The sequence below is a fragment of the Podarcis muralis genome, chromosome 12 (assembly GCF_964188315.1).
Source record: "Podarcis muralis chromosome 12, rPodMur119.hap1.1, whole genome shotgun sequence".
In the NCBI taxonomy this organism is placed as follows: Eukaryota; Metazoa; Chordata; class Lepidosauria; order Squamata; family Lacertidae; genus Podarcis; species Podarcis muralis.
This window is the reverse complement of record NC_135666.1, coordinates 39,893,284-39,917,884: the sequence shown is the minus strand read 5'-3', so window position 1 is coordinate 39,917,884 and position 24,601 is coordinate 39,893,284. Positions and strand designations below refer to the sequence as shown.

Sequence of the window (24,601 nt, the reverse complement as noted above, 5' to 3'; positions counted from 1 at the left end):
GTGCATTTTAAAAATAACTGCGTGATATAAAAGAATCCCGTAATCATGGGTTCTTTTACCTGTTTTCTTAAAATTACCAGCCCCACGATTGAAACCTCTTTTCCTGTAATCTTTCTGTCTGGTGCAGGACTAATCCAGGTTGGGAAATGGAACCCAGTTCCTCTCTCCTATGTGACAGATGCCCCTGATGCTACAGTAGCTGACATGCTGCAGGATGTTTATCACGTGGTCACACTGAAAATCCAGTTGCACAGGTATGTCACGCCGGGTGGCAGTCTAGAATTTGATATATTGTGAATATTCAGTTCCTGCTGAGTTAATGCAGGCCACCCTTCAGAATAATACCTGCATTCTTTTGTTACTGCAGTTCTTCAGGACCCACCCCACGCCCCAAAATATTGTAGAAACCTTATATTCACAAAGCTGCGATTCATAGCTTTCCTTTTGGTATCTCATTAAAAGTATATTGCATTTTAGTCAATTAAATGATGCATTACAAGAAGGCATTTTACATAAAGTTTACTTAAGAGAAAAATATTTTTGCATATCATGAACAGCACCATCTGTGTGCGTTTTGGAAAAAAAAAGAATGACTTGTTCGCTCTTATTGTTGCTGTCGAGGTTTTTTAAATTTCGCTAAACTAAAAGTGGGGGAAGCTAATATATTAATTCTTTTCATGATCAGTCGTGAGAAGGCATTACACCTTAAATTGTTTTACCAAGCGCATCAGAGCAGGAAGGTAGAAGTAACATGAAAAAATAGTCGCCACATGCAGCTGATGTATAATTCATGCATCAATACAGCAGATGTGTTGTATAAAGTAATTAACTAATCGGAACAATCAGGAGACTGAGAGCAATCTCCAGATGCATCTGCTTGATGCACAAAATGAAATCTGTCTGTCTTAAAGGAATGTTCTGCAGCAGAATGCAATCTTGTAATAATCCTTTTTCTAATCTATGTCTCAAATAGTTGCCCTAAACTAGAAGACTTGCCTCCTGAACAATGGTCTCACACAACAGTAAGAAATGCTCTGAAGGACTTACTGAAGGATATGAACCAGAGTTCATTGGCCAAGGAATGTCCCCTTTCACAGGTACTTAGCATAACATGCAATAAATAATAAAACACCACAGGCAACATTGATTTGAGGTTCTACAGACTGTTGCCGCTGGAATCTCTTGCCCAAAAAACGCAAATTTGCATTACTGCCTCATCAGATCTTAAAATGTAGTGGATTTATTTTTAAACAACTATTCAGGTTTAATCCTGTGAAAGACATCCTGAAATAATATCAATACAAAGCTGGAGTTTGGTGCTTTTTTATGTCAGGTATTTGAACTGCATTATTGTAACTTGTGTTAACAGAGCACATTGGGTGTGTGGCAGTAGTTAAACTTGGTCACACCTGCTGCTGAATTTGAATGTTGTGTTATATCAAACCAAACTAGTTCAGTATGCTAATTTATGAAAATAAAGAGTCACTTCAGTGTTTTGTGTGAATGTATGATGTGTTCTAAACATCTACAAAATAAAAAATAAAAAATTATTAGGACAAATCCAAATACGTAATAACAGTATAATGAGCAAGACAGATTCCAGACATGCCACTTAAAAGTGCTTTTGAGCTCTTTCCCACTGTTGGTGTGCATTCACGAAATAAACGCAGTGCTAGCATCAGATTGTTAAAATATTGTAGATGTGCCTTCCTGCATGCGTATCAATTGCATTTCAGCTTTCCTGTGGTGTCGTTTTTGTGCCACCTGTGAACAGGTGCTTTCTATTTGAAGTGCTTCCTTTTAGTTCAGTGCCCAGTGTTATTCCATTATGTGAATGGCTCATTTCCATATTTTAACCTCTCTTCCTTGTATAGAAATACCTCTTTGGTCACTGTTGACAAGCAAGATTACCTGATTTCTCCTTTCTTTTCTGTAACCAGCGGCATGTGTCCAGTGACTTATTTGAGTCACTATTCCCCACCCACTTGCTCTCTGGTGCAACCCAAGAAGGGAAAATGTTGCCGATTTCACTGACGCTTCCTCACCTAAATTTCATTATATTATTATTACTTGTGCCTTGTGCGTGTGTGCGGGCATACACACAAACCACATACCCAATTTTAAAAATTAGATTCATTTGCTCATGAAATTGATCAGGCTTTTCTCCAGACTTTTTTCTACCAGCTTGCCAAGTTTCCCAGAACAGTGAAGCAAATAACAGTGGAGATGTCAGATAGAAAAAGAGGCTTCACACTCAGGTTTCACCAATCGACTCATGAGTAGAAGCAGGGCTTTCACCCCCCCAGCTGGAACTCACTGGAACTCAGTCCAGGCACCTCTCAGCTGAGTGCCATTGCCATTATAAGAGATCAAAGGAGGCATTCATAGTGAGTTCCGGCACCAATTTTTCTAGAAAAAGAGCACTGAGTAGAAGGCATTAGACAATATAGTCTCATGCACCATTGGGCAACCATACAGGCAATGCAAGTGGGAACTGTCTCCCATACTAGCTAAAAAAGGGCTTTTGTGACATTTAAAGCATAACTTGTAAATAGTAACAAATGGCTAATTTATATGATGCAAAGCCTCCCAAGTCGTTATTGAACTGCTTGAAATGATCTTAGCTCCAGAATGTATAAAGTATGTGAGCTCAGAAATCTTTCGAACAACTGTTTAACACAAGACAATCTTGTTATTTTAAATATTGTAGATAGAGGCTAAAATCTGTTGGTTTGAGGAAACCAAAGGCGTCCTCGGTTTTCCGTGGCAGGGACAAGAATTAAGCTGATAATTTCCTGAGCTACAGATTTTATTAGTTTCTATTCTAGCTCTGTGATTATTTCTAGCCGAATTGTTGGTTTATCTATAGGTTTTATGACATTTGGGTCAGTAGGGTGGCTGGATTTTTATTGTGTTTAGGATATCAGCCTTAAAAATACATACTTGGAAGTCAATCGTACTGGAAAGAACGGGTCTTGTTTCCACATAAATCTTGCCTGAGCTTGGATCTTTTGTTACTCAGAATTATCTTGCCTATAGTAAAACAATTTCATATAAATAATTTATAATCAAAATGGACATTTTATATCTTTAAAATATAGCTCATGTGCCTCTGCTGACAGAAACTTCTCTGATCCAGCAGAGGTTTCCACCAGTGAATTGCCAAGGAAAGTGATTTTTGCCAGTGTCCCCTATTCCTATAACACCTTTCATGCTGCTTCAAAGGGTCCCCCCAACTCTCTGGGGGAGATCAGGGGGCTGGGGGGGGGAGAAAGGGAATCCATGAAAAATCACCTTCCCTCCCCCTCTTCCGCTGACTGAATCAAAAGTGCACTCAATCAGCAGAGGAGCACCATTATATGCAACCCATCTTCTTCCCTTTCTGAAAGTCCATTAGAATAAGTTTATTTAGACAGAACATGGGTATTTAGGAAGTACCGTATTTTTCCGTCTATAAGACATCCCTATGTATAAGACTGTTTTGGGGGACTCAGATTTAAGAAAATGGGGGGAGATGGCTCAGAGTTTAAGACGCCACCTAATTTTTGACATTTTTTTAGGGGGAAAAACCTAGTCTTATAAACGGAAAAATACGATATATAAGCTTCAGAGATACACTAGAGTGTGGCTTTTATAGAGGAATCAATCACTACTATCTTTAGGAATTATAAACTATTTCAGCAGTATATTTGCAAGACTTAACTGTGCACAACCATTCCTTAGCTTTCTGGATGCATGTGTGGACGTTGAAGTTAAGGAGGTCACATACAGCTCAGTACCTGGAAAAATGTGTGAGAATCCTGTGAAAAAGGAAGGTTTCCAGAGAAAGAATAGGACGCATGTTGTGAATATACATTGCTCGTATGCATATATGCGTCCTTTGTGAACTGTTCTTAAACTGCACATTTTTAGAGAATATGCAACACAACATGATGCATGCTTACTCATAAGTAAGTTTACTTTCTTTCCTTGAGATTTACTTGGAAGAGTGCACAGAAATGTAGTCCCTTTACAAAACTATCTGATAACGTGAAGGCAGGAGACGTGCAAGTCAGTTATCTGAAGAGGCAGCATTTTACATATTTTGGTATCTTACTGCAATCTAGTTGCAGCTTGTCCACAAATGTAGATATGATGCAATGCTAAGCTATATTTGCTTATATCTGTACCTTTATGTAGCACTCCCAGTATAAGCTGCAGTTATATAAAGAAAAATTTTTTGGTGTAAGTGCACTTGAGAGCACTGAAATCAAGAATCTGGAAAACAATACATATTTTAAAATAATTTAGATCAGTCTGCATCTTCCAAGTTTTATATGGCAAAACCAGGATAGAACATTATATATATATTGGAAATGTTGTATTTCAGTTTGATTTGCATGGTTCATGATGCTGGTTTTGTTACAGCTAAAAGAGACAATCTGTTTGGGGTAAGGATTAATAGTTTTGTAATGAAGGATATTACCTTGTTGGGTTATCCCAGACACAAGCACCATGAGGAGAGAAAAGAGGGCCCCATCTATGACTGAGATGGGTTTGGATGGATCCAAACCCATACTTTGCAGCAGAAGCTATGAAGAATTATAGCCATTGCCATAATTTACCCCATTGCTTAATTTACCCCATAATTATTTTTAAAATATATTTTTTGTAGTTTGTATGATTCTGGGGTTTTGCTCCATGTATTTATATGGCTGTCAAGTTCTTAAGACTTTCCTAACAGCCATAATGACTTTTTGAATGAATAAATAAAAGCCGATGATCCATTTTATCAAGGTTCCTTGCACCAAGCAAAATTAACTTATAGCCCTTGGGGCACATCAGCTCTGCTTTGCTTTCCTCCCCAGGGTTTTTTTTTAGTTTGCATTTCATCCCAATCATTGTAAAGAATATTTGAGCTTATTTAGATATAGATATATAGGGAAGAACCCTAGTTTGAGTACTTTTTTCCTATAAACTGTTTGGCTTCAAAAATAGATTTAAAATGTGTTTGTTTTATAACAATAATTTTGGAGTGAAGTTATAATCATTTCCAGAGGGATAGCTGTGTTGGTCTCCCTGCAGTAAAAACACAGAAGAGTCTTGTGGCACCATAAAGACTAACAAATTTATTATGGCGCAACCTTTTGTGGATTAAATGTAATCCTCAGTTGGCAGGTATTTATACACATGGGCATAAAGGAGTGGGAAAGGTAATAGTTGGGAGTCAAATGGCAAGGAAATGCAAAAAAAAAAAAAGTAAGAACCAAATTATCACAGAGCATCCTTTTTCTACTTCATTGCTGTTTAACTCCAACTTTTACACTTATGCACCTGTGTAATAAAGGTAAAGAGACCCCTGACAATTAGATCCAGTCATGGACAACTCTGGGGTTGTGGTGCTCATCTCACTTTACTGGCTGAGGGAGCTTCCGGGTCATGTGGCCAGCATGACTAAGCCGCTTCTGGCAAACCAGAGCAACGCACGGAAACGCTGTTTACCTTCCCGCCGGAGTGGTACCTATTTATCTCCTTGCACTTTGACGTGCTTTCGAGCTGCTAGGTTGGCAATGGGAGCTCACCCTTTTGCGGGGATTCGAACCACCAACCTCCTGATCGGCAAGCCCTAGGCTCTGTGGTTTAACCCACAGCACCATCCGCGTCCCATCTGTGTAATAAATACCTGCCAATTGAGGATTACATTTCATGCATCTGATAAACTGGACTCTTAATCTACAAAAGCTTATGGCATAATAAATGTGTTTTGCTACCACAAAACTCTTAGTTGATTTTGGTATAATCATTGTGTGTGGTTTGTGAAGCAAGTGCCTGGGCTTTAATTTGTTATTTCTGTCCATGCATGAAACAGTGGAAACTAAAGCTGATGTTTATTTGGTCTAGTCTGAATTAAGGGTGGGGAGCAAAGAGAAAGTTGCAATATTAGAACTGGGCGTTTTCTACCTTTTGTCCCCTCCGTACTAGAACGTTGTGAGAGATGCCGTTGTTTATCCACTAGAAAGTATGCATACAGCAGTTGTGCAAAATAACTTCTTACCTCCACAGCAGGTTGATCGAGAGTAATATTGCCCTGTTGTTCTCATACATATTGTTTGCATAAAGAAGTGCAAGATAAGTTACAAAGTACAACATAGTGACTGCATGTGTGCTTTTCAGTGGATTATTAGAATTCATTATCAAGGTCTAGACAATCAGGATCTGTATATAAAGTTTTGTAAGAATGCTTAATTTTGCATTCAAACTTTAGAAGGGTTGGGGACAAGGTGCTGACACTCTCCTTCTCCAAGGTAGGGCCATGTTAATGTATAAACTGTGCTCCATAGGTCTGCACAAGATAGGAAGAACAAGTCTTGGTAGTGTTAATTGCCTTGACGCCAATGAGATGTGTTGAGTTTGGTGACAGGGATAGCAGTTTGAATTATAACCACTTCTTTCCTCTTTACCAGTGCCAGGTATTCCTCCTAATGCCTTAAATTATGTGAAATGCTTTGTGTTGTAAAGAATTATGCTTATATCAACATAAATACTTGAGAAGCAGGGTGGGCATCTGCCACTAAACATAAGCATCTCTCAGGATGGGACAGGGGACCCGGGTGGTGCTGTGGTCTAAACCACTGAGCCTAGGGCTTGCCGATCAGAAGGTCAGCGGTTCGAATCCCCATGACGGGGTGAGCTCCCGTTGCTCAGTCCCAGCTACTGCCAACCTAGTGGTTTGAAAGCACATCAGAGTGCAACTAGATAAACAGGTACCGCTCAAGTGGGAAGGTAAACAGTGTTTCCGTGTGCTGCTCTGGTTTCACCAGAAGCAGCTTAGTCATGCTGACCACATGACCTGGAAAAACTGTCTGCAGACAAACACCAGCTCCCTCGGCCAGTAAAGCTAGATGAACGCTGCAACCCCAGAGTCGTTCGTGGCTGGACTTAACTGTCAGGGGTCCTTTACCTTTACCTTTAGGATGGGACTGAGCAGGGTATGAAGGAGAAGCGAAGGATGGGGAGATTGGCACAATGCGGATACACCAGTGAAGCCACTTATAGTAATCTCTCTGTTCAGCAGCTGACCAGTGTATGCGTGTCAGGGACGGCATTGAGAGGGGAGAGCAGGTCTGTAGTGCTGGGCCCCAGCCAATGCGTAGAACATGCAAGGGGCCTGCTGTCAATTCCCTGGAGACTCAAAGTCCTAGGCTCTTTCTTCTGACTGCAGCTGCTTTGCTGAGCATGGAAGTAGTGGCAGAGGAACAGGGCTAGCCTGAGACATTTGGGCACCTGAGGTGAACAACAAAATGGCACACACACCAGGGAAGAAGGAGTGAGCACAGATCTACATCAGAAACAGGGGAGGGGGGGAGAGATAAATATCTACATCAGAAACAAGGGGGTGAGTGAAGTTCTATATTGGGATTGGGGAGTGGAGGTGGGAATGAAATCAATCTTAACTGATGGTTGAAGTGGGAATCAAAGGCTGTCATGGAGTGGAAAGAAGAAAAGTTTGGATTTGATATCCCGTTTTATCACTACCCAAAGGAGTCTCAAAGCGGCTAACATTCTCCTTTCTCTTCCTCCCCCACAACAAGCACTCTGTGAGGTGAGTGAGGCTGAGAGACTCAAAGAAGTGTGACTAGCCCAAGGTCACCCAACAGCTGCATATGGAGGAGCAGGGAAGTGAACCCGGTTCACCAGATTACGAGTCTACCGCTCTTAACCACTACACCACACTGGCTCCCACTCTGAAAGAAGCCCACTCTGAATAGCACTGGATGGGTGCAGAGCCCAAGAATAGGGCAGCCCCCGCTAGGAGGTGGGAGGAGATCAGCAGTGTCTCCTGCATAGACGCAGCATGGGAGGGGGGCTGACACTGAGGGAGCAGCAGATCTGGCCTCCAAGGAGCGTGCCACAACCATTGCCACTGCAGCATGAGCAGTTGGCAATATATGCTTTAGAGTGCATACATTCTGCTGCCTCCGAGGATTCCACTCCCTGAGGCAATCGCTGGACCTTGCCTCATGCATGGGCCGGCCCTGAATAGACCTGAAGAAGTGGATCAGCACCCTCCACTTGCCTTACGTTCTTCCTCTCCCCATGTGGATTGATCCCAGAGGAAGAAGGCAAGGGAATGGGCAGTAGTGCTGAGGAAAAGGTGTGCCCACTTAAAAAGAGGACTATCTTGCCCAAAGGTCACCCAAAACACAAAACCAAAACTTATTCCTGGTTATGGTATATAGGTACTGATTGCCTCAGTCGTCTTCTACATATTACATAATTGGCCTTCAGCTATACTTCACCCCATATAAAATAATGTTCAACTTGAAGAGTTCACATGTTGCTGTGTGTGCACACCTACATGTGTTCACAATGCTTCAACAGCATCAGTCATCCTATACATCAGCAGTTGTAATAATGGTAAAAACCAGATTTGTGATTTCAGCTCTCTGAAATCTGGCATAAGTGAATCCTAAAAAAAAAAAAAAAAAAACTAATAGGAAAATGCTCTAAAAGCTAACCTCTCTCCCCCACTGTTGTGAAAATTGACAAGGTACTACAACCCTAATCCTTGCCTCCACCTCTCCCCATATCCCAAGATAGACATCTCTATCAGCAGGCCATTAGGCAATTTTTGCTTGAGGGTTTGGAAAAGGTAGTAGCTGATTCTGTTGTCTAAGGCCTGGTATTTCACATCCCTTAAAGCTTTTAAAGGAGGCATTTTTATTTCATTAGCAAAATCAAATTGTGTCAAAGAGCAGCAATATACACCGCTTGCCTCAAGCTCTAGAATGGCCTTGTGATATCATTAAATTACAGTGCATTTTTATGCACAACACAGCCTTTTTATATCACCTTTACAGACGTTTATACGTTTCAGGGTCCCGCCCCCCCCCCATCATTCCAAGCAACTTTATCCTTGAATAGAAGATTTTACAAGAAGGTTGTCGTTTTCTAAAAATTCCTATGTTAAAAAAAGGGAGGGGGCACCTGCAAAGTATAAATTGATGGGCCGATGTAAATCAAGGACCCTAGCTTGCATGTCTGCTTGTGTGATGAGATGTTTCTTTCTGAGTCACATTTCCTGATTGATTGATTGATTGATTAATGTATATACTGTCCTTCATCAAAAGATACCAGGGAGGTTCACAGAATAAAAAACAAAGATAAAACACAAGTAAACAATTAAACCAAAACACAAACCAATGCCCCCATTCCCACAGACACATGTAAAAGGTGGTAGAATATTGCTTATAGTGATATTATCTAAATTTGGAATTGAGAAACAGAAACAAGAAACTACTATGAGCTTAGCCTAAATCTTCCAGTTCTAAAAATTGGGGCTTTTTTATGACTCTGTATTCTCAAAACTCTCTTGTATTTGCCAAAAAGAGGTGCCACAAGCAAGGAGGGCTGACATGAGAGAGGACCCATCTTTAAAATTCTACATTGCTCTGCTACAGCATCCATTTCTGACTGGAAAACAAAGTTCCCAGTCCCTGTCTGCTTAATGGACAGAGCTGGGAGGCGCGGGGAGCATTTTACGTATAGCAATAGAGTATTCTAGGCTTTAAAGAATACTCTTTTACTGTTGCCGAATTGCTCCCTGCCTCTTTCTGCAGTCTGCCAGGGTATGTTTTGGGAACGTTGGGCTAATGGAAATAGTGGTGGTGAGGAAAATTTTCTCTGTTTTTGTGTTTTCAGGATTTATTGGCGAACTCTCAGAAAGACCTCAAGATCTGTTTGTTTATTTTGTCAGAGTTCTCAGAGAAAGCCTGCTTTGTCAAAATAATGCCAGGCAAGAGTAAAACAAAGTTCTGAGTGGAGAATAGTAATGGGGAAAGAAACTAAAGGGGTATCCCACTGGAACATAGTAAGAAGATAGACCAACACAAATGTGGTTTATTAAGACCTTCCAATTGCTCTCTTTTGCAATCCCACCCTTTAATTCTCCCCCTCCTCTTTTACCCCTGAGCAAGCATGGAAGTACTAACCACGGGAGTTAGATTACAGACACGCTTGAAAGACAACTTTCGTAATTATCCCCTCATTCATTTTTGTTTAAAAAAATATTAGGATTACAATAAATTTATACACATGGCCAGAATAGTAGAATATAGTGTCCATAAAATTCTGTCTTGCTCTTCTACTTTTTATTGATGCTGCTGCTAATTCTTAAGAATGGATGTGTATGTTTGGGACACTTCCATTCTCCTCCATATTGCCATTTTAGCTTGTTCTCCCGTGGAATGTTCTGGTACTTTCTCCTGACTTGTTAGATAAGCCGTTTTCAGTATTTTTATGTGAGGAAACATTAATAATGCCATATTCACAAGGGTAAAATAATTAGAGGTGTGCACCAGTCACAAGATTCAACTTGCATCTGTAGCTTTGGGAAGCAGCCCAATCTGTTTCAGAACTGCTCTGTGCCTTTCCAATTCAGATCTAATTCATCAGATTAGATCTGTTAAAAAATGAAGCCCTGTTTCCTCCCACCCATTTCACTCTAATGGGGAATTCAAAAATGGTTATAACTTTTCTTTTTCTTTTTCACAGAAGTGGATGAAATTTGAAAGCAAAAGAGCCCCTCTAGTTTAGATTAAACCTTAAAGGCAGACACATCAAGGCGTTTTAATGCAGGGCACTTTTAAAAGTTTGTTTTCAAAAGAAAAAAAAGGTCTTTTATTTTTTTACAAGACACGGATGTAAGTTGCAGGCATGGCCACTATTTCTGAAGAGATGAAGCCTGCTACATTTCAGAAAGATAGATGCAGCCATTGTCCTACAAGTCATTCTCCACCCCCAGACTTTACTATTTGGGGGTGGCTAAATGCAATGGCAGAGGATCCCCAGGAAAGTCTGAAGTGGGGGGAAATGTCAACCCTTTTACCACAATAGTTGTTGATGGGGTGACAGACTTTTCCCAGCACCCAAAAAGAGCAACAGATTTTTTGCAATAGTAGCTGTTTCCTATAGGAGAGAGGTATCACCACTGACGTGCATAGGTGGTGGAGGGGGGGGAGCATAGATTCAAGTAAAAAGCAAGCACAGTGTTTAATATTTATTTCAGCATCCTTCTCCCAAATCACTCTGATTGGAGTTTCCTGGAAAAATAATTCTCTCATTAAAACCTAGAGCTGTCTGTCACAATTAAGGATCTTCCTCTCGCCTCTCCACAACCTCCATACAGTGGTGCCTCACAAAACGAAATTAATCCGTTCCGCGAGTCTCTTCGTCTTGCGGTTTTTTCGTCTTGCGAAGCACGGCTATTAGCGGCTTAGCGGCTATTAACGGCTTAGCGGCTTTAAGAAAAAGGAAACGAACTTGCAAGACGTTTCGTCTTGCGAAGCAAGCCCATAGGGAAATTCGTCTTGCGGAACGACTCAAAAAACGGAAAACCCTTTCGTCTAGCGAGTTTTTCGTCTTGCGAGGCATTCGTCTTGCGGGGCACCACTGTAGTTAGTTTGGTTTTTCTAAAAAAGACACAGAATTTACATTAAAAATGCAGTGTTTTTTAAGCAAAGTGAGTCAGGATAGGGAGGCTCTGATCCAGCTTGATGTGCCATTTTAACAGTGCATTCTGATTTGGGAAAATGGGGACCCTCCCCCTGTTTAACCTCCTAATTCTGGAAATTACACAGAGCCAATACATATCCCTAAAAATAATATTCCCTTTGATACTTTCCAGGTCAAATTTCCTTTCAGCAGACTTGAATGCAAAATGGTTCCTAAAAATCTGGAAGCTCAGCGGCAGTAAAACCCGATGACTGTGCTCATGTACCTGTATATGAGAACTACAACACTATATAATGCCCATACCAATTACAAAGTATTTTAACCCCTATGGGTATTAGTTTGCACCAAGCATAATTTTGCTCACTCTGCTTATTGCCCTGTTTGTTCTGTTCAGGAAAAAGAACCGAGAAATATATCTGAGCTATGTTTCCATGGAAGGAGAAAGCATATTCTTCTACATGAACAACAGACTGGTTACAAGATACTTTCTGTTTTGGATTTTTAAAAAAAACCTGCGCTACATAGATGACAATTTTACTATTTTATATATAGTTTCTTAGAGGGTTGAAAAAAGCAATTGCAATTAGTGGAAGCACTGTAATATGTCTGCACACACTTGCACTATAATGAAAAAATCAGTTTTACCTGCCTAGCCGTGAGGTGGCTTTTGCAAGAGTTGTAGTAGTACCTGACACATACAGAACAGACACGTGCTAGAGAGTTGCAGGGGGAGCGCAGAACTTTGAGAGTCTTGGTTCAGGTTCTATACAGCAGACACAAGGACAGAGCTTATTTCAACAATAATTTCTGTTAAATATACTAGTGCTGTAAGCTGTGTACATTAATTTGCTGTTTGTTTTTAATTTGTAAACCTCTGTTTTCATTTTATGTGGGAACTTTAAAATAATATTTGACAGTGTTTTCACAACATTGTGGCCCAGCTGTCCTGAAGGGTTGCTACTGTGTCGTCAAATAGAGCTAATTTTAGCCCAAGTAAACCATAGACCTGTGAAATGGCTTAAACATGTAGTAGCTCTCACCCAAAGTAATGGATATGAAAAAATTATTACAGGTCCAGTGCAGATAAGATAGAACATTGATAGAGTAATCCTATATGTGTCATCTCAGAAGCCCTACTGAGTTCAATGGGACTTACTCCCAGATAAGTGTGTATCGGATGATTCCCCCCCCCCTCCCAAATTGCAAAAAATACCAAACTCAATATGAGGAGAGCTATTTTAGCTGTACTAGTAATCATAACTACCTACACTCACTTAATCACACCTAAAACTGATACATTTTCTATGAAGTATGACATTCGTCACATCTGCTACTGCAATGAAAAAATGTTGCTTACTTTAGGTTAATCATTCCTCCCACTATTTACCGTATTTTTTGCTCTATAAGACTCACTTTTTCCCTCCTAAAAAGTAAGGGGAAATGAGTGTGCGTCTTATGGAGCGAATGCAGGCTGCGCAGCTATCCCAGAAGTCAGAACAGCAAGAGGGATTGCTGCTTTCACTGCATAGCGATCCCTCTTGCTGTTTTTGGCTTCTGAGATTCAGAATAGTTTTTTTCTTGTTTTCCTTCTCCAAAAACTAGGTGCGTCTTGTGGTACATTTCTGATCATCCCGAATGATTAAGGCCTGTTATTCAGTCATCTTAGATGCAAAAATTGCTTTCATAATAGAAACTACCGTTTCTGTCTTCATAGAGGTGGGTGATAGATAGCCTTACTTAAGTGAAGGCATGATGTTTCGACTCTCTGCAAACCAAGGTTTCCTACTTTCTACTTCCTTCTTTAGAGAAAGCCCAGTTCTCTTTCCTTGCCTGCCTTTAATCATAGTTTAGCATTGCTTGTGTATGAATGATGATAATATGGTTAATACTTACTATGGTTACAAGAAGGTGAAAATCCTACATTTGGCTCCCAGTTTCCTAGACAATGATTTGTCTCACCAGTATGGGTTGGAAATTGACTTATGTTCATCAGAGTTCTGCTCACACTGCAGGAGGGGGTGAAGGCAGTTTTTGCCTATCCCTTTTCTCTCTGTGCCCCCTGAAAGCCTTCTCTGGTGGCTTGGGCGATCCCCCAGAACAGCACAGGCAGCTGCAGGTAAAAGAGAAAATGGGTGACAATTGCTGCCCCTGCTTCCTCCAATAGGCAGCATCTACAAATCTCATTCAGTTCCATGAATAGAAGCAGCTCTTTCGTTCACAGAAGGAACTGTCCTGGCTGCCACCCAAGAACAACAACAGGTGTACTTTCTTGGAAGTAAGAAGCCAAGTTTTATTCAGACAGCGTAAACTCAGCAACAAGAGAAGAGAAGAAATTAGTTCAGACGCCCCTGGACATCAGCGATGAAGCATAGATCAAACCAAACTTTAGGATTCCCTAAATGCATTTCAGGGACAAGACCAGAAGTCAGGTTTGCAGGCTCAGGAGCTGCAGTCTGAGACTGTGCATGAATGAGAATGAAGCTGTTCCAACAATTGACCGTATCTAACCCCCCCCCCCCTTTGAACAGATGTGCAGACCTAGCCAGGCCCTCCTTCTTGGAAACTGGGTCTGCCCCTGGCTGTGGAGGTGCTGTCATTGATTCAGAGACAATAAACGACTTTCATTCTCCCTTGACAGCTCAGTCGGTGCCATGGAGCTCTCTCCTTGGCATTGGATAACCCCACCTCCTCCCACTAAACCATGGAAGAGGGGGTCTGGGAGACTTCCAGAGGGAGATTCTCATCAGAAGGGCTCAGCTCCTGGTCCAGGGCTTGAGTGGGAGACTTCTGATAACCATTTGTCTCTTCCTCCCATTCATCGTCACCTGAATCCTCGGGGAGGGAAACACTTTGGATCCTACCCATTATCTGTACTAGAAGAAAGAATTTTGTGGCATGTGGGGGTTTTTTCTTGTAAAGCGACCAACTAGACATCTTGAGCTGAATAGATGAATATAAACATTTCAGGACTGTAAAGATATAATAGAAAAGCAGTATCATTGTGGGTTAGATAAGGAGTCCAACATAAAACAACAAATTATCATTAATGGAAGGGAAGGGGCTACAGAAGTTGTATATGGTAGAAAACAGGTCAGGGGTTTTTTTTAATCGTGTGTACTGTAAGATTTTGTACAGTTTTCCTCAGCTGACAATATTTGTAGTGAATTTGAGGCTTTTTAATGCTTCTTAATGTACCTATGTATTTCATATTTGTACAGTAGAAGTTTCTGGTTACAAACCCAAACCTAATAGAGGTCACTTTCCGTTCTGGATTAGACTTTCCATTCTGTTGGAAAGTTTTATTGTAGACTGGTGTCAATACTATAACATAATAGGAGAGAGAACTTAAACATCAGAGCCTTTAGTTGCTCTGTTGTCTAGCCTTTGAGATCATTGCTGTTGAAATGAAACAAGCTTGGACTACAGAGCCTTTTAAATCTAGGCTTAAAAGTTATTTGTTGATCTTTTTATATTCTATTAAGGATTGTATAAATTTAATGAAACTCCTAATGTTGTCAAAGTGCCATGGTTACTTGCATAGTAGATGTTACAACATTCATAACATTTATACTTGAATATGAAGCATTAATATATGACCATAAACAGTTCATATAGATAACATTCAACTGCTAACTAAACATTAGAACAAAAAAGTGAAATATTATTGACAATGGCCTTAAAGCATAATTTGATTACGCTTATTGGCTTTGGCTTTGTGCACTTGCTCCTGCTCCTGCTGGCCACATGACCCAGAAGCTGTCTGCGGACAATCGCTGGCTCCCTTGGCCAGTAAAGCGAGATGAGCGCCGCAACCCCAGAGTCGTTCGCGACTGCACTTAATGGTCAGGGGTCCCTTTACCTTTACTTGCTCCTGAAATGTATGGCATACAATCATTAAAAAATTCTTCAGGGGTGGGGTTTAAGGGTGGGGCAGAATGTAGGAAAAACATCAAAGTTCCCAGATTCGTCAAGTCTGGAGACTGCCATTTCAGCTAGGGAGAATGGGAAATGGAAGAGTCACTTAAGCAAGTGGTTGTAGGGAGAAAACACATCAGGTGAGAGTCTAGAAAATGAGGGTGAGAGAATATTAAGGTCTTTGCTGGCGTGCCAGATTCATTCTGTCCTTTGATCAAATAATCTGATGATGAGTTTATCAGATTTTAATCTAGTTGTACTATTTGTTTCCCACAACATTTTACTGGAGTGAGTCCATCTCTCACCTAATCTTATTTCTATTCATTGCCTCTATCCTTGCTTTTCTTCTTCTGTTCGCTCTGAATTTTGCACTGCCTCACCCCCTTAGTCCTGATACCTTATGTAATTAAGCCAAAATATTTGTAATAACCACACATTTTACCCTTTCTTCCTCTCTCCTCCCCTTTCGCTTCTATATGTCTCTTTTGGATTGTAGGCCACTTGGGATTTGGGGGGGGGGGTGTTGCATCTGTTCTGAGTAAAGTGTCATGTGCACAGGATTCAAGCTCAGCTGGTTTTTTTCTCACCTATTTCATCATTTGTATCTTGGCAATGGCCCGGGAACTGAACAGCCTCTCTTGATTCAAAACTCATTAAGAAATAGAACTAAGTGTAATTGGCATACTGATAGTACCTCACCCTAAAACTCCTAATGACCGCTCCCAATGGCTTCATGTTGGTATTAAATAGAAGCAGATATAAGATAGTCCTCCTGGTTGTTGTTTATCCCATTCCTTTTGTACGCTCCTGATAAAAATCACATATCTGGTCAAATGTTATCCATTCTTATTTGAATAGGTTTTCACGTGTTGAAAAGCGGGGGAAGTCGCATGAAGATTTTTCCTTTTGCAAACAGTGTTTCATATAGTGCAATTTTTTTTGGGGGGGGGGAGAAGGGAGAGAAATGAAGGAGCATGTAAGTGTTGACCTATTGGAAGTGCATTCCCTTGACACATTCAGAACACTTGCAAAAATAGTGCTGGTTCAGAGCAAGTCTTTTCACAGCTTTCTCTACCTCCCAGCCCCAGATTGTTCACCTTATTCCTAGCAATAGTTAAGGCCATCATGTTTATGTTGTGAAACACATCTGTGGGTGAAGGATGGCATATAAATGCAATCAATCAATCAATCAATCAATCAATCAAGTAGCCAATCCAGATTTTGGCTACATGGTGGTGCCACTAAGGTAAAACGAAGATACTCTGGAGTGAAGGCAATGCCATCACCCACAAATCTTCACCTATAAAATATTCCCTACATGAAGGACATAAGCCAGAGAACTATGTCATCGCGCCCCTGACTGACTGGCTGACTTACTTCTTCTTCTTCCTAGGTGTAATTCTGTAACATGTCATTGACACAATAACAAATTAGTGGTAGATTTATACTGGACCAGCCATGCACCATTCCCCAGATTTTGTTGAACTACAACTTCCATCATCCCCGAGCTCTGGCCTTGCTAGCTAGGGGTGATGGGAGTTGTAGTTCAACAACATCTGGCAACCCACAGGTTGAGAAAGGCTGCTCTACTATGATGCCCAGTGTTAGGGAATCATTTCAGTCTGGAAGGGCACTATAGCGCAATACAAGCAGGACGAGCCACTTGCCTGATCCCCCCCCCCTAAAAAAAAAGTGTGAAAATTGCAGTATTTCAGCAGGAAGCTACAGGACATTAGAAATGAAGCAGTATGTCCACCCCAAGACTTTTATAGGCACAGACAATATTGGAAACGTCATCACATATAACTGCCCTGACACCATCATGAGCCCAAATTATCATGTATAGACTGTAAAAAGGACATCTGAAAGGCGCCTCTGTCAGACTCGTTTTTAGAAGGGCAGCATGCTTTTCTAATATGGGGAAATATTTTAAATGTGTTTTCTCTAATCTGAAGTGATACGGTTCTTAGCTTTTCCTTTCAAATGAAGAACAATGTGAATAAAAAGTACCTCAGATAGTTTTCTTTTTCTTTCTTTTTCCTGGATGTATGTGGCCTAATTTGTTTTGCATAGACTGGTAGGCTATCAATGTTCTATGAGTGTTGTCACAGTATTGTATAGAACAGCTCTTGCGCATTCTGGTGCTTGACAAACTTATTTGCACAGTTGGTCACTGTGTGCCAATTCAAACTGTCAGTTTAAAGCTGCACAATGAAAGGGAAAGTTACGTGAATGGGACCCAAGTCTACTGCAGGCTAAAGCTTTTAGCATGGTAATAGATACTTGGAATAATAAATCTGATACGGGGTTATCTGTGTTTTAGTTTGTCCACCTTCATAGGCTTCTGCTTCCATTTGCATTGTAGCCTTTAATGCCTTGCCTTTTATCATTATAGCTCCAGATGTGTCCTGGACATTGTGGATTTTCTAGGGTGAAACTGTCTCAGGTGTATCAATAGGTCTTGAAATATCACAAGACATTTCCATTTAAACATGAAAAAACACCAAAATATTGAGGCCTAATATTGGTGTATTGTAGCAACAATTTCATAATTAAACTTTATAAATCTACCTATGCATAGGATGGTGTACATCCTACTCGCTGATCCATCTTCAACAAAGGTCATCAATGAGCTGACAAATGTGATCAGTTGACCTTTTATCAGTTGCATTTGATAACTCTGTCACTTTGTCGAAAACAGGAGCTAGCAGCCATAACTTCCAACTTTGTATTTAATGGATTGCCTACTGCAGGGCACTATATATTATCCCTGAGGAGAATTCTGAAGATTCACAAGCTGCAGCTCACCTCTTGACTGTAGAATGAGTAGTTGCACTTGAGTAAAAATAACTCAAAGTCTAAAAGTGTCTGGAGCTTCTAGTAACAATAGAAGAAGACATTTCTGACATTTGCAAAGGAGTGGGATACCATCTGTGTAATAATTTTAAGGAGTTTTCTCTAAGAAAACTGTAAAAAAAAACATTCTAAGGGTCATGATTCCCAAATCTTATTCCAATCCTTGGGAAGAATTTATGTGCCAATATCTAGGTCCTATATGTTTTTAAGGGGTTCCTGAGATCCACGAGTTATATTAAGCAATATAGAATACAAATTAGAAAGGAATCCTTTCCCCTCTGTACCAATAGTCTTTCTCCTCCTGCCTGTTGAGTTCTTCTGAAGAAGCCCTGATATTTCAGGGTCTGGGAAAAGCGGGTAGGAGCTGGTAGAGTATCTTTCATGTTCAGATCCACCAAGCTTCTTCTGTCTATTCACCTTTATGAAGAAATGAGGGGTGTTTTTGGTTTTTGTTATACTAATATTATATAGCAATTTCTTTTGGGTGGTTGTTTAGGAATCATTTTGTCTTAAAATTGACATCAGTTTCAGTACTCACTTGCAAAGCTGAAGTGTAAGGACTAGGTTTTTCTTTTCTTTTTGCTAAATAGCTCTACAGACCCTGGTCCATTGAGAACAAAATCTGGTGGTTGTCCTCCATTGCAGACAGAAGGATGTAATGAATGAGGGCAACACAAGCAAGACTTGTGGGTGGGATGGGAATATCGACTGGAGGGTTGTGGTTTGTTTTTTCTTCAAGTACATGCAATGTGAAGCTGAGGTGCATAGTCATGGATTCTGGTATCATTTACATTGGATATGCATGACGTGTTTGTTGGGGAGCTGTGGGTATATATATTTTCAGAAACTGAAAAATTCGGTTATCAGAAGCCCTTTAAAAAACCCTAATGTTTGAAATGGGCTTTCCTTACCCACTCATTTCTCTTCTGTGTCTGATGAATAGAAAAGAGAGTCTACAGAATTGGGAACAGCCTTTAATAGTACTGGGTGAAGGGGAGAGAGACAGAAAGAAGAAAAGGAACCAGTACTTTGACAGATTGTTCATTAAATGTCCCTTTTATTGAGAATTATAAAAACAAGGTGCTTAACACTGCTGGGTCATTAATGTGATACATTAAAAGGTTACTGTCAAGATAATTTTTCAGTTCTGAAAATTGACGGTAAGGGTTTATAGACAGTGCTCTTAATATTCTGCTTCGAAGATAAGGTATCTTTTAACTTGCCACTTGACAAAATCATTATGTTGTTATAAGCCTACTCGTGGAGAGTGTGATTAATGTTAAAGCATAAATAAAACCTTATTTGAAGTGGGGTGGGGGGAGATTTGGGTTGCTTATAGCAAATCCTAATTTAACAGATGTTGACTTGTGTACAAGGTGGTGATGTGGAAATACTGAGTGACAGGTTAGTATACAATTAACCTTGTTTAATTCTTTCATTGTCTTCCACCTACAGTGTGGCATTTCAAATCCACGCTTCCTTTCCAATAGAATTAGGGGGAACCCCTTTGCTGATATTAATTAGCATTCGTGATACAAATAGCCATCTTTTCGGGTATTTGTGAGATCTCCATTTTTCAAAAGATTTTTTTTAAAAAAACTAGAAATGTGCTGGCAACACATGGATGGGAAGAAATAAGAGAAACTCTCTAGCAAGCTCTGTGCATAAAAGGAATATTGCATCTTGCACACTCCTGATTACCCTGTATAAACAGCTTTTGACATCTGTCTTTATAGTTTTTGAGGAGAGGAAGACTTTGTTAAAAGAACCATTTTTGTATAGCAGTCACCATTTCAGACTTGCTTTACCTGTAATATGAAAGCAGATGGTCTGCATGTCTTTTGAATATTTATAACTATCAAAAACAATCTCTTGTTATTCACCCTTAGGCTTATGAGATGTCAGGACTGTTCTAGTTGGGGGGGAAATCATCTTGGGTGTTTACAGAAAGAGGATTACATTGAGCTGAAATGACTATACATTTTCCAGTTTAATATTTGTCCATCAGCTGTTTAATCGTATTTAGATAATTGTGTAAATAAGTTGTTGTAGCCCTTGCCCCCTCTGCTGATAGAGCTTGAAAGCTTTCAAGAACAATGAGCCAGTTATATAAATGATTCTTTTTCATTTCCAGTTTAAACAATCAGAAAGGACTATGAAAGTTCTGGCTATGATACTTTTGGAAGGGCATACTTTTCACATGCAAAAATAGACTAAATATATCTGTTCTCAATATCTTAGAACATCTATTTCTTAAGTTACCTCCTACGTCAGATGGCATTTTTTTGTAAATTCGTATCTTCTTTGATGAAACTGTTCTTGGTCTTCTTTACAGATATGTAAAAAATTATACTTAAAAATGGTGAGTGGGGCGGCGGCATGGAATTTGGGGACAGTGGAGGATAAATGGTTTTGTGACCTGAAGCTGAGCAATCACAGATAACAGATTTTGTAGTGGCTGGTTGATTTGGCAGCAAAGCATGAACAGTTTTGGTTTAGATGATTGAACTGACCTGATTAACGTTGTTTTTTCCGTTGCTTCCCAGAATGAACAACAATGCATTTTTAATCATAAGCCATTTACGATGAGAGAACCTACAGGTCATAGTTAAGAAAGGCCCTCTATAATATGCTGTACTGGTTGATGAAGATTGGATCAGATATAAAAGTACACCTAGGGACAAATCTTCTCTTGTCTTATGAATAAACAATATATATAAAAAAACAGACGAGAGACCTCAGGTCTTCCCCGCCCCTTTAAATCACAAAATGTATACGAAATTACTGCGATGCCATCTTATCCCATATTATGCGAGGCTAGGATTCAGAATATAGGATACATTTTAAAGCTGTCTAGATGAAGCAAAAATGAACTTGGGTGGGGGGTGGGAATCAATCCCTATTGCCACATAGTTATGGAAGAGATAATTATAAATAATGTATTTGGCTGTAAAAGAAAGCTCAGTCTGTGGCAGATGGTAGCATCCCAGTGTAGTAGGGCTTTTGGAAAGGTGGCACCATTTCAGATCAAATCTTCATCAGACTCTCAGAAAAAGAACTACAAGTACTGTGCATGTATAAATTTGGGTACTTTTTGATCTTAGAGACACATATGAACTCAAGCAATTTCGCAGTGGATGTGCAGAGACACACAGATCTGTCGGCAGTTTAAATTGTCCAAATTTTTTTCCTTTCCCAGGAAAGGGCAAAAGCTGTTACCAGTGTCACTATCTGTGACACTATAACTTGCTATATTTTATGCTATTTCTTTTTTGCCTGTATTTTAAAGCTTTTTGCAGCCATAGGCAGCACAGAGAAAACAACTGAAAATACGTCTTTGCAAATCTTTTTTGCCAACTAGCAATATTTAAGTTAACTTTAGAAGTATTTGAAGCGGAAAGAAAAATGGTAAAAGCCAGCTACGGAAAAATCTCAGTGCGAACTTTTAAATGTATTGCAGTGTTATATTCACTTGGGAGTTGTATATTTGAAAGATAATATATATATATGAAAAAGTCCTTTTCATGTGAAATTGAATGAACACAAGATTGTCTTGCAGAGAGTTGACAACAGTAATCTTTTAGCTGTCTTTCTGATATGATACTTAGCTAGCACGTGACAACAGGATTGACAGCCGCCTGTCATTTTATAGACTTGAAAAGTCCCACAGGTGTTAATTCTCATGATGTCTTTATCTTGGCACTCCGATTTTGGACTTCCGTGATTTCTGCCTCATGCCATTGCTTCACCATACACAGTCCTTGTACTGTTTTGATCCTCTGCTACCCACCTTTATAGATTCATAAAGGACATGTAGTGTTACAAACAAGGTAACACTACAAGCCCCTCTGGTTCATTGTAAGAGTTATGATTAAAGAAACTTAGATGGCTTGTCACCCATCTGTAAGGATGGGAAGAAGGTCTAATGTACTGTGCCACACCCAACAGGTAAATTGTGTTGTCCTCTGAAGGTGAGGGATGGAGTTGCAAATCGGGGGGGGGGATGCAACTTCACTTTAGTACCTGGTATAACAAGCTCAACTACTATCTCTGTTATGAGTGGAGGGTGGATCCATTCAGATTCATCTTAATGTATTAAATTGATATATTTCCTTGCATATGTTAAGGATTATTTCCTTTTGAGCCTGAAAACTGAAAATAGCACTTGATTAGTGGGGGAAGTAGGGGATAAAATTATTCTAGAAATTTATTCTTTATAGAAATACTATTAGAATTTTAGGTGTGCATAATTAAATAATACCAGATGAATATGATGCAAAAATTGAATCTTGTAGCTTCCTTCAATAAGACTTATAAGCAGATATCTTTGACCATTCATTATAAATTGCCGGGTTTGCCATTTTTCCCTAGGTGGGTGTACCTGTGTTTACATAGTCATGTGAGAAGATCGTGCAAGCTTCGATTTTGTTGCATTTTCTTGCCCTGGAAGCCTCATAACATAGCAGCTTTAAAATGTGTCAAAACAAAACTTTACATGATTTTTAACACAAGGGAGAATATGTGTTGTCTTCCATTAACGTATATTTGTGTGGAAAAACAGCCCCCAGAGGGTCATGGGCTAGATAAAAATATCACAAAATTTTTGCAAGCGATGCTAGGCTGGTATTTCTGTCAAAGATACTGGCACAAATAGCAGGGATCTAAAGAATTAGAAAGGGACGCGGGTGGCGCTGTGGGTAAAACCTCAGCGCCTAGGACTTGCCGATCATCAGGTCGGCGGTTCGAATCCCCGCGGCGGGGTGTGCTCCCGTCGTTCGGTCCCAGTGCCTGCCAACCTAGCAGTTCGAAAGCATCTCCGGGTGCAAGTAGATAAATAGGGACCGCTTACCAGCGGGAAGGTAAACGGCGTTCCGTGTGCTGCGCTGGCTCGCCAGATGCAGCTTGTCACGCTGGCCACGTGACCCGGAAGTGTCTGCGGTGCGGACAGCGCTGGCTCCCGGCCTATAGAGTGAGATGAGCGCACAACCCTAGAGTCTGGCAAGACTGGCCCGTAAGGGCAGGGGTACCTTTACCTTTACCTTTTAAAGAATTAGAATTCAGTATAGTATTGAGTCTTAAAATATTATCCATCAGATAATTAAAATAATGTCTTTTGTTAAACATCTCAATAATACAGATGCTTTTGCCCTCCTTTTTCAGAGTATGATTTCTTCCATTGTGAACAGCACTTACTATGCAAACGTCTCGGCAGCAAAATGTCAGGAATTTGGGAGGTGGTATAAACATTTCAAGAAGGCAAAAGATATGATGGGTAAGCATAAAGATAAGAGCTGAAGTAATGGTGACTACTTGTTTATGATTTGAAGCACTTTTAAGCTTATTCAAATTCTGGAAACTTGGACTTGTTTTTGCTAATATGTACAAGAGATGAGAGAAAGTTTTCCTGCTCTCGGAACACTTTTTGTACAGTATAGCCAAGGAAGAGGAAGAAAGCTGTGTAAATGCTTGGATGTTAATAATGTGTAGTTTTAAAAATTAGCATTCATTAATATTGGCATACTGACACCTGTTAGCTTTCTCAAAGTTTTAGAAATAAAAAAGGGAGTCGTAACATTTTGAATACTGAAAACATTTCAGATTTTAAATCTGTCATGTGGCCATCATAGCTGAAATAATAATAATGGCCGTATGTTAAAATACTGGTTTAAGAAAATAATCTCAATTTAAGAAAGACTAAATTCACCATATTTTTTGGCTCATGGTTTCTCAGTGAATCCTGTAGCCAAAGGATTATTTTGACTGTATGTATGCACCATGATTGTCCCTGCATCTCCATTTCGATGTTCTCCTCCACATCACAGGGTTTACTGAAACATGGGGCTAATAACTTTTGAATGTGCCAAACACCCTGGAGTGAAAACAGAAGTCAATTCCTATTTGAAGCTTCATGTTTCTATGAAGTCAAATCCAAGAGTCCAGTGATGGATGTCTATATATAATCTGATCCAAATTGCATTGCAGTCAGTGATAGAATTTACATTACAGTGGTACCTTGGGTTAAGTACTTAATTCATTCTGGAGGTCCGTTCTTAACCTGAAACTGTTCTTAACCTGAAGCACCACTTTAGCTAATGGGGCCTCCTGCTGCTGCTGTGCCGCCGGAGCACGATTTCTGTTCTCATCCTGAAGCAAAGTTCTTAACCCAAGGTACTATTTCTGGGTTAGCTGAAGCGTCTGTAACCCGAGGTACCACTGTAGTTAAGCCACCCCTGGCCATTTATCTCAACATTTGTGTGCCTTTTCTAAAATGGAAAAACCATTCACCAGAACATCACATGAAACCACAATCTGTACCAAAACACTAACTGGGTTAAGG

General features: G+C 40.0%; 1 protein-coding gene across 21 annotated transcripts in view; it reads left to right on the top strand.

The window, feature by feature from the left end:
* The window catches only part of SATB1 (SATB homeobox 1), a 118,846-nt gene that overhangs the window by 34,180 nt on the left and 60,065 nt on the right, over positions 1 to 24,601 (top strand). For all 21 annotated transcript variants that reach the window (XM_028751554.2, XM_028751542.2, XM_028751556.2 and 18 more), the window contains 3 exons: positions 128 to 254; positions 974 to 1,097; positions 23,425 to 23,536. In XM_028751554.2, the coding sequence (XP_028607387.2) occupies positions 128 to 254; positions 974 to 1,097; positions 23,425 to 23,536 (363 nt within the window). The remainder of the gene's footprint in view (positions 1 to 127; positions 255 to 973; positions 1,098 to 23,424; positions 23,537 to 24,601) is intronic.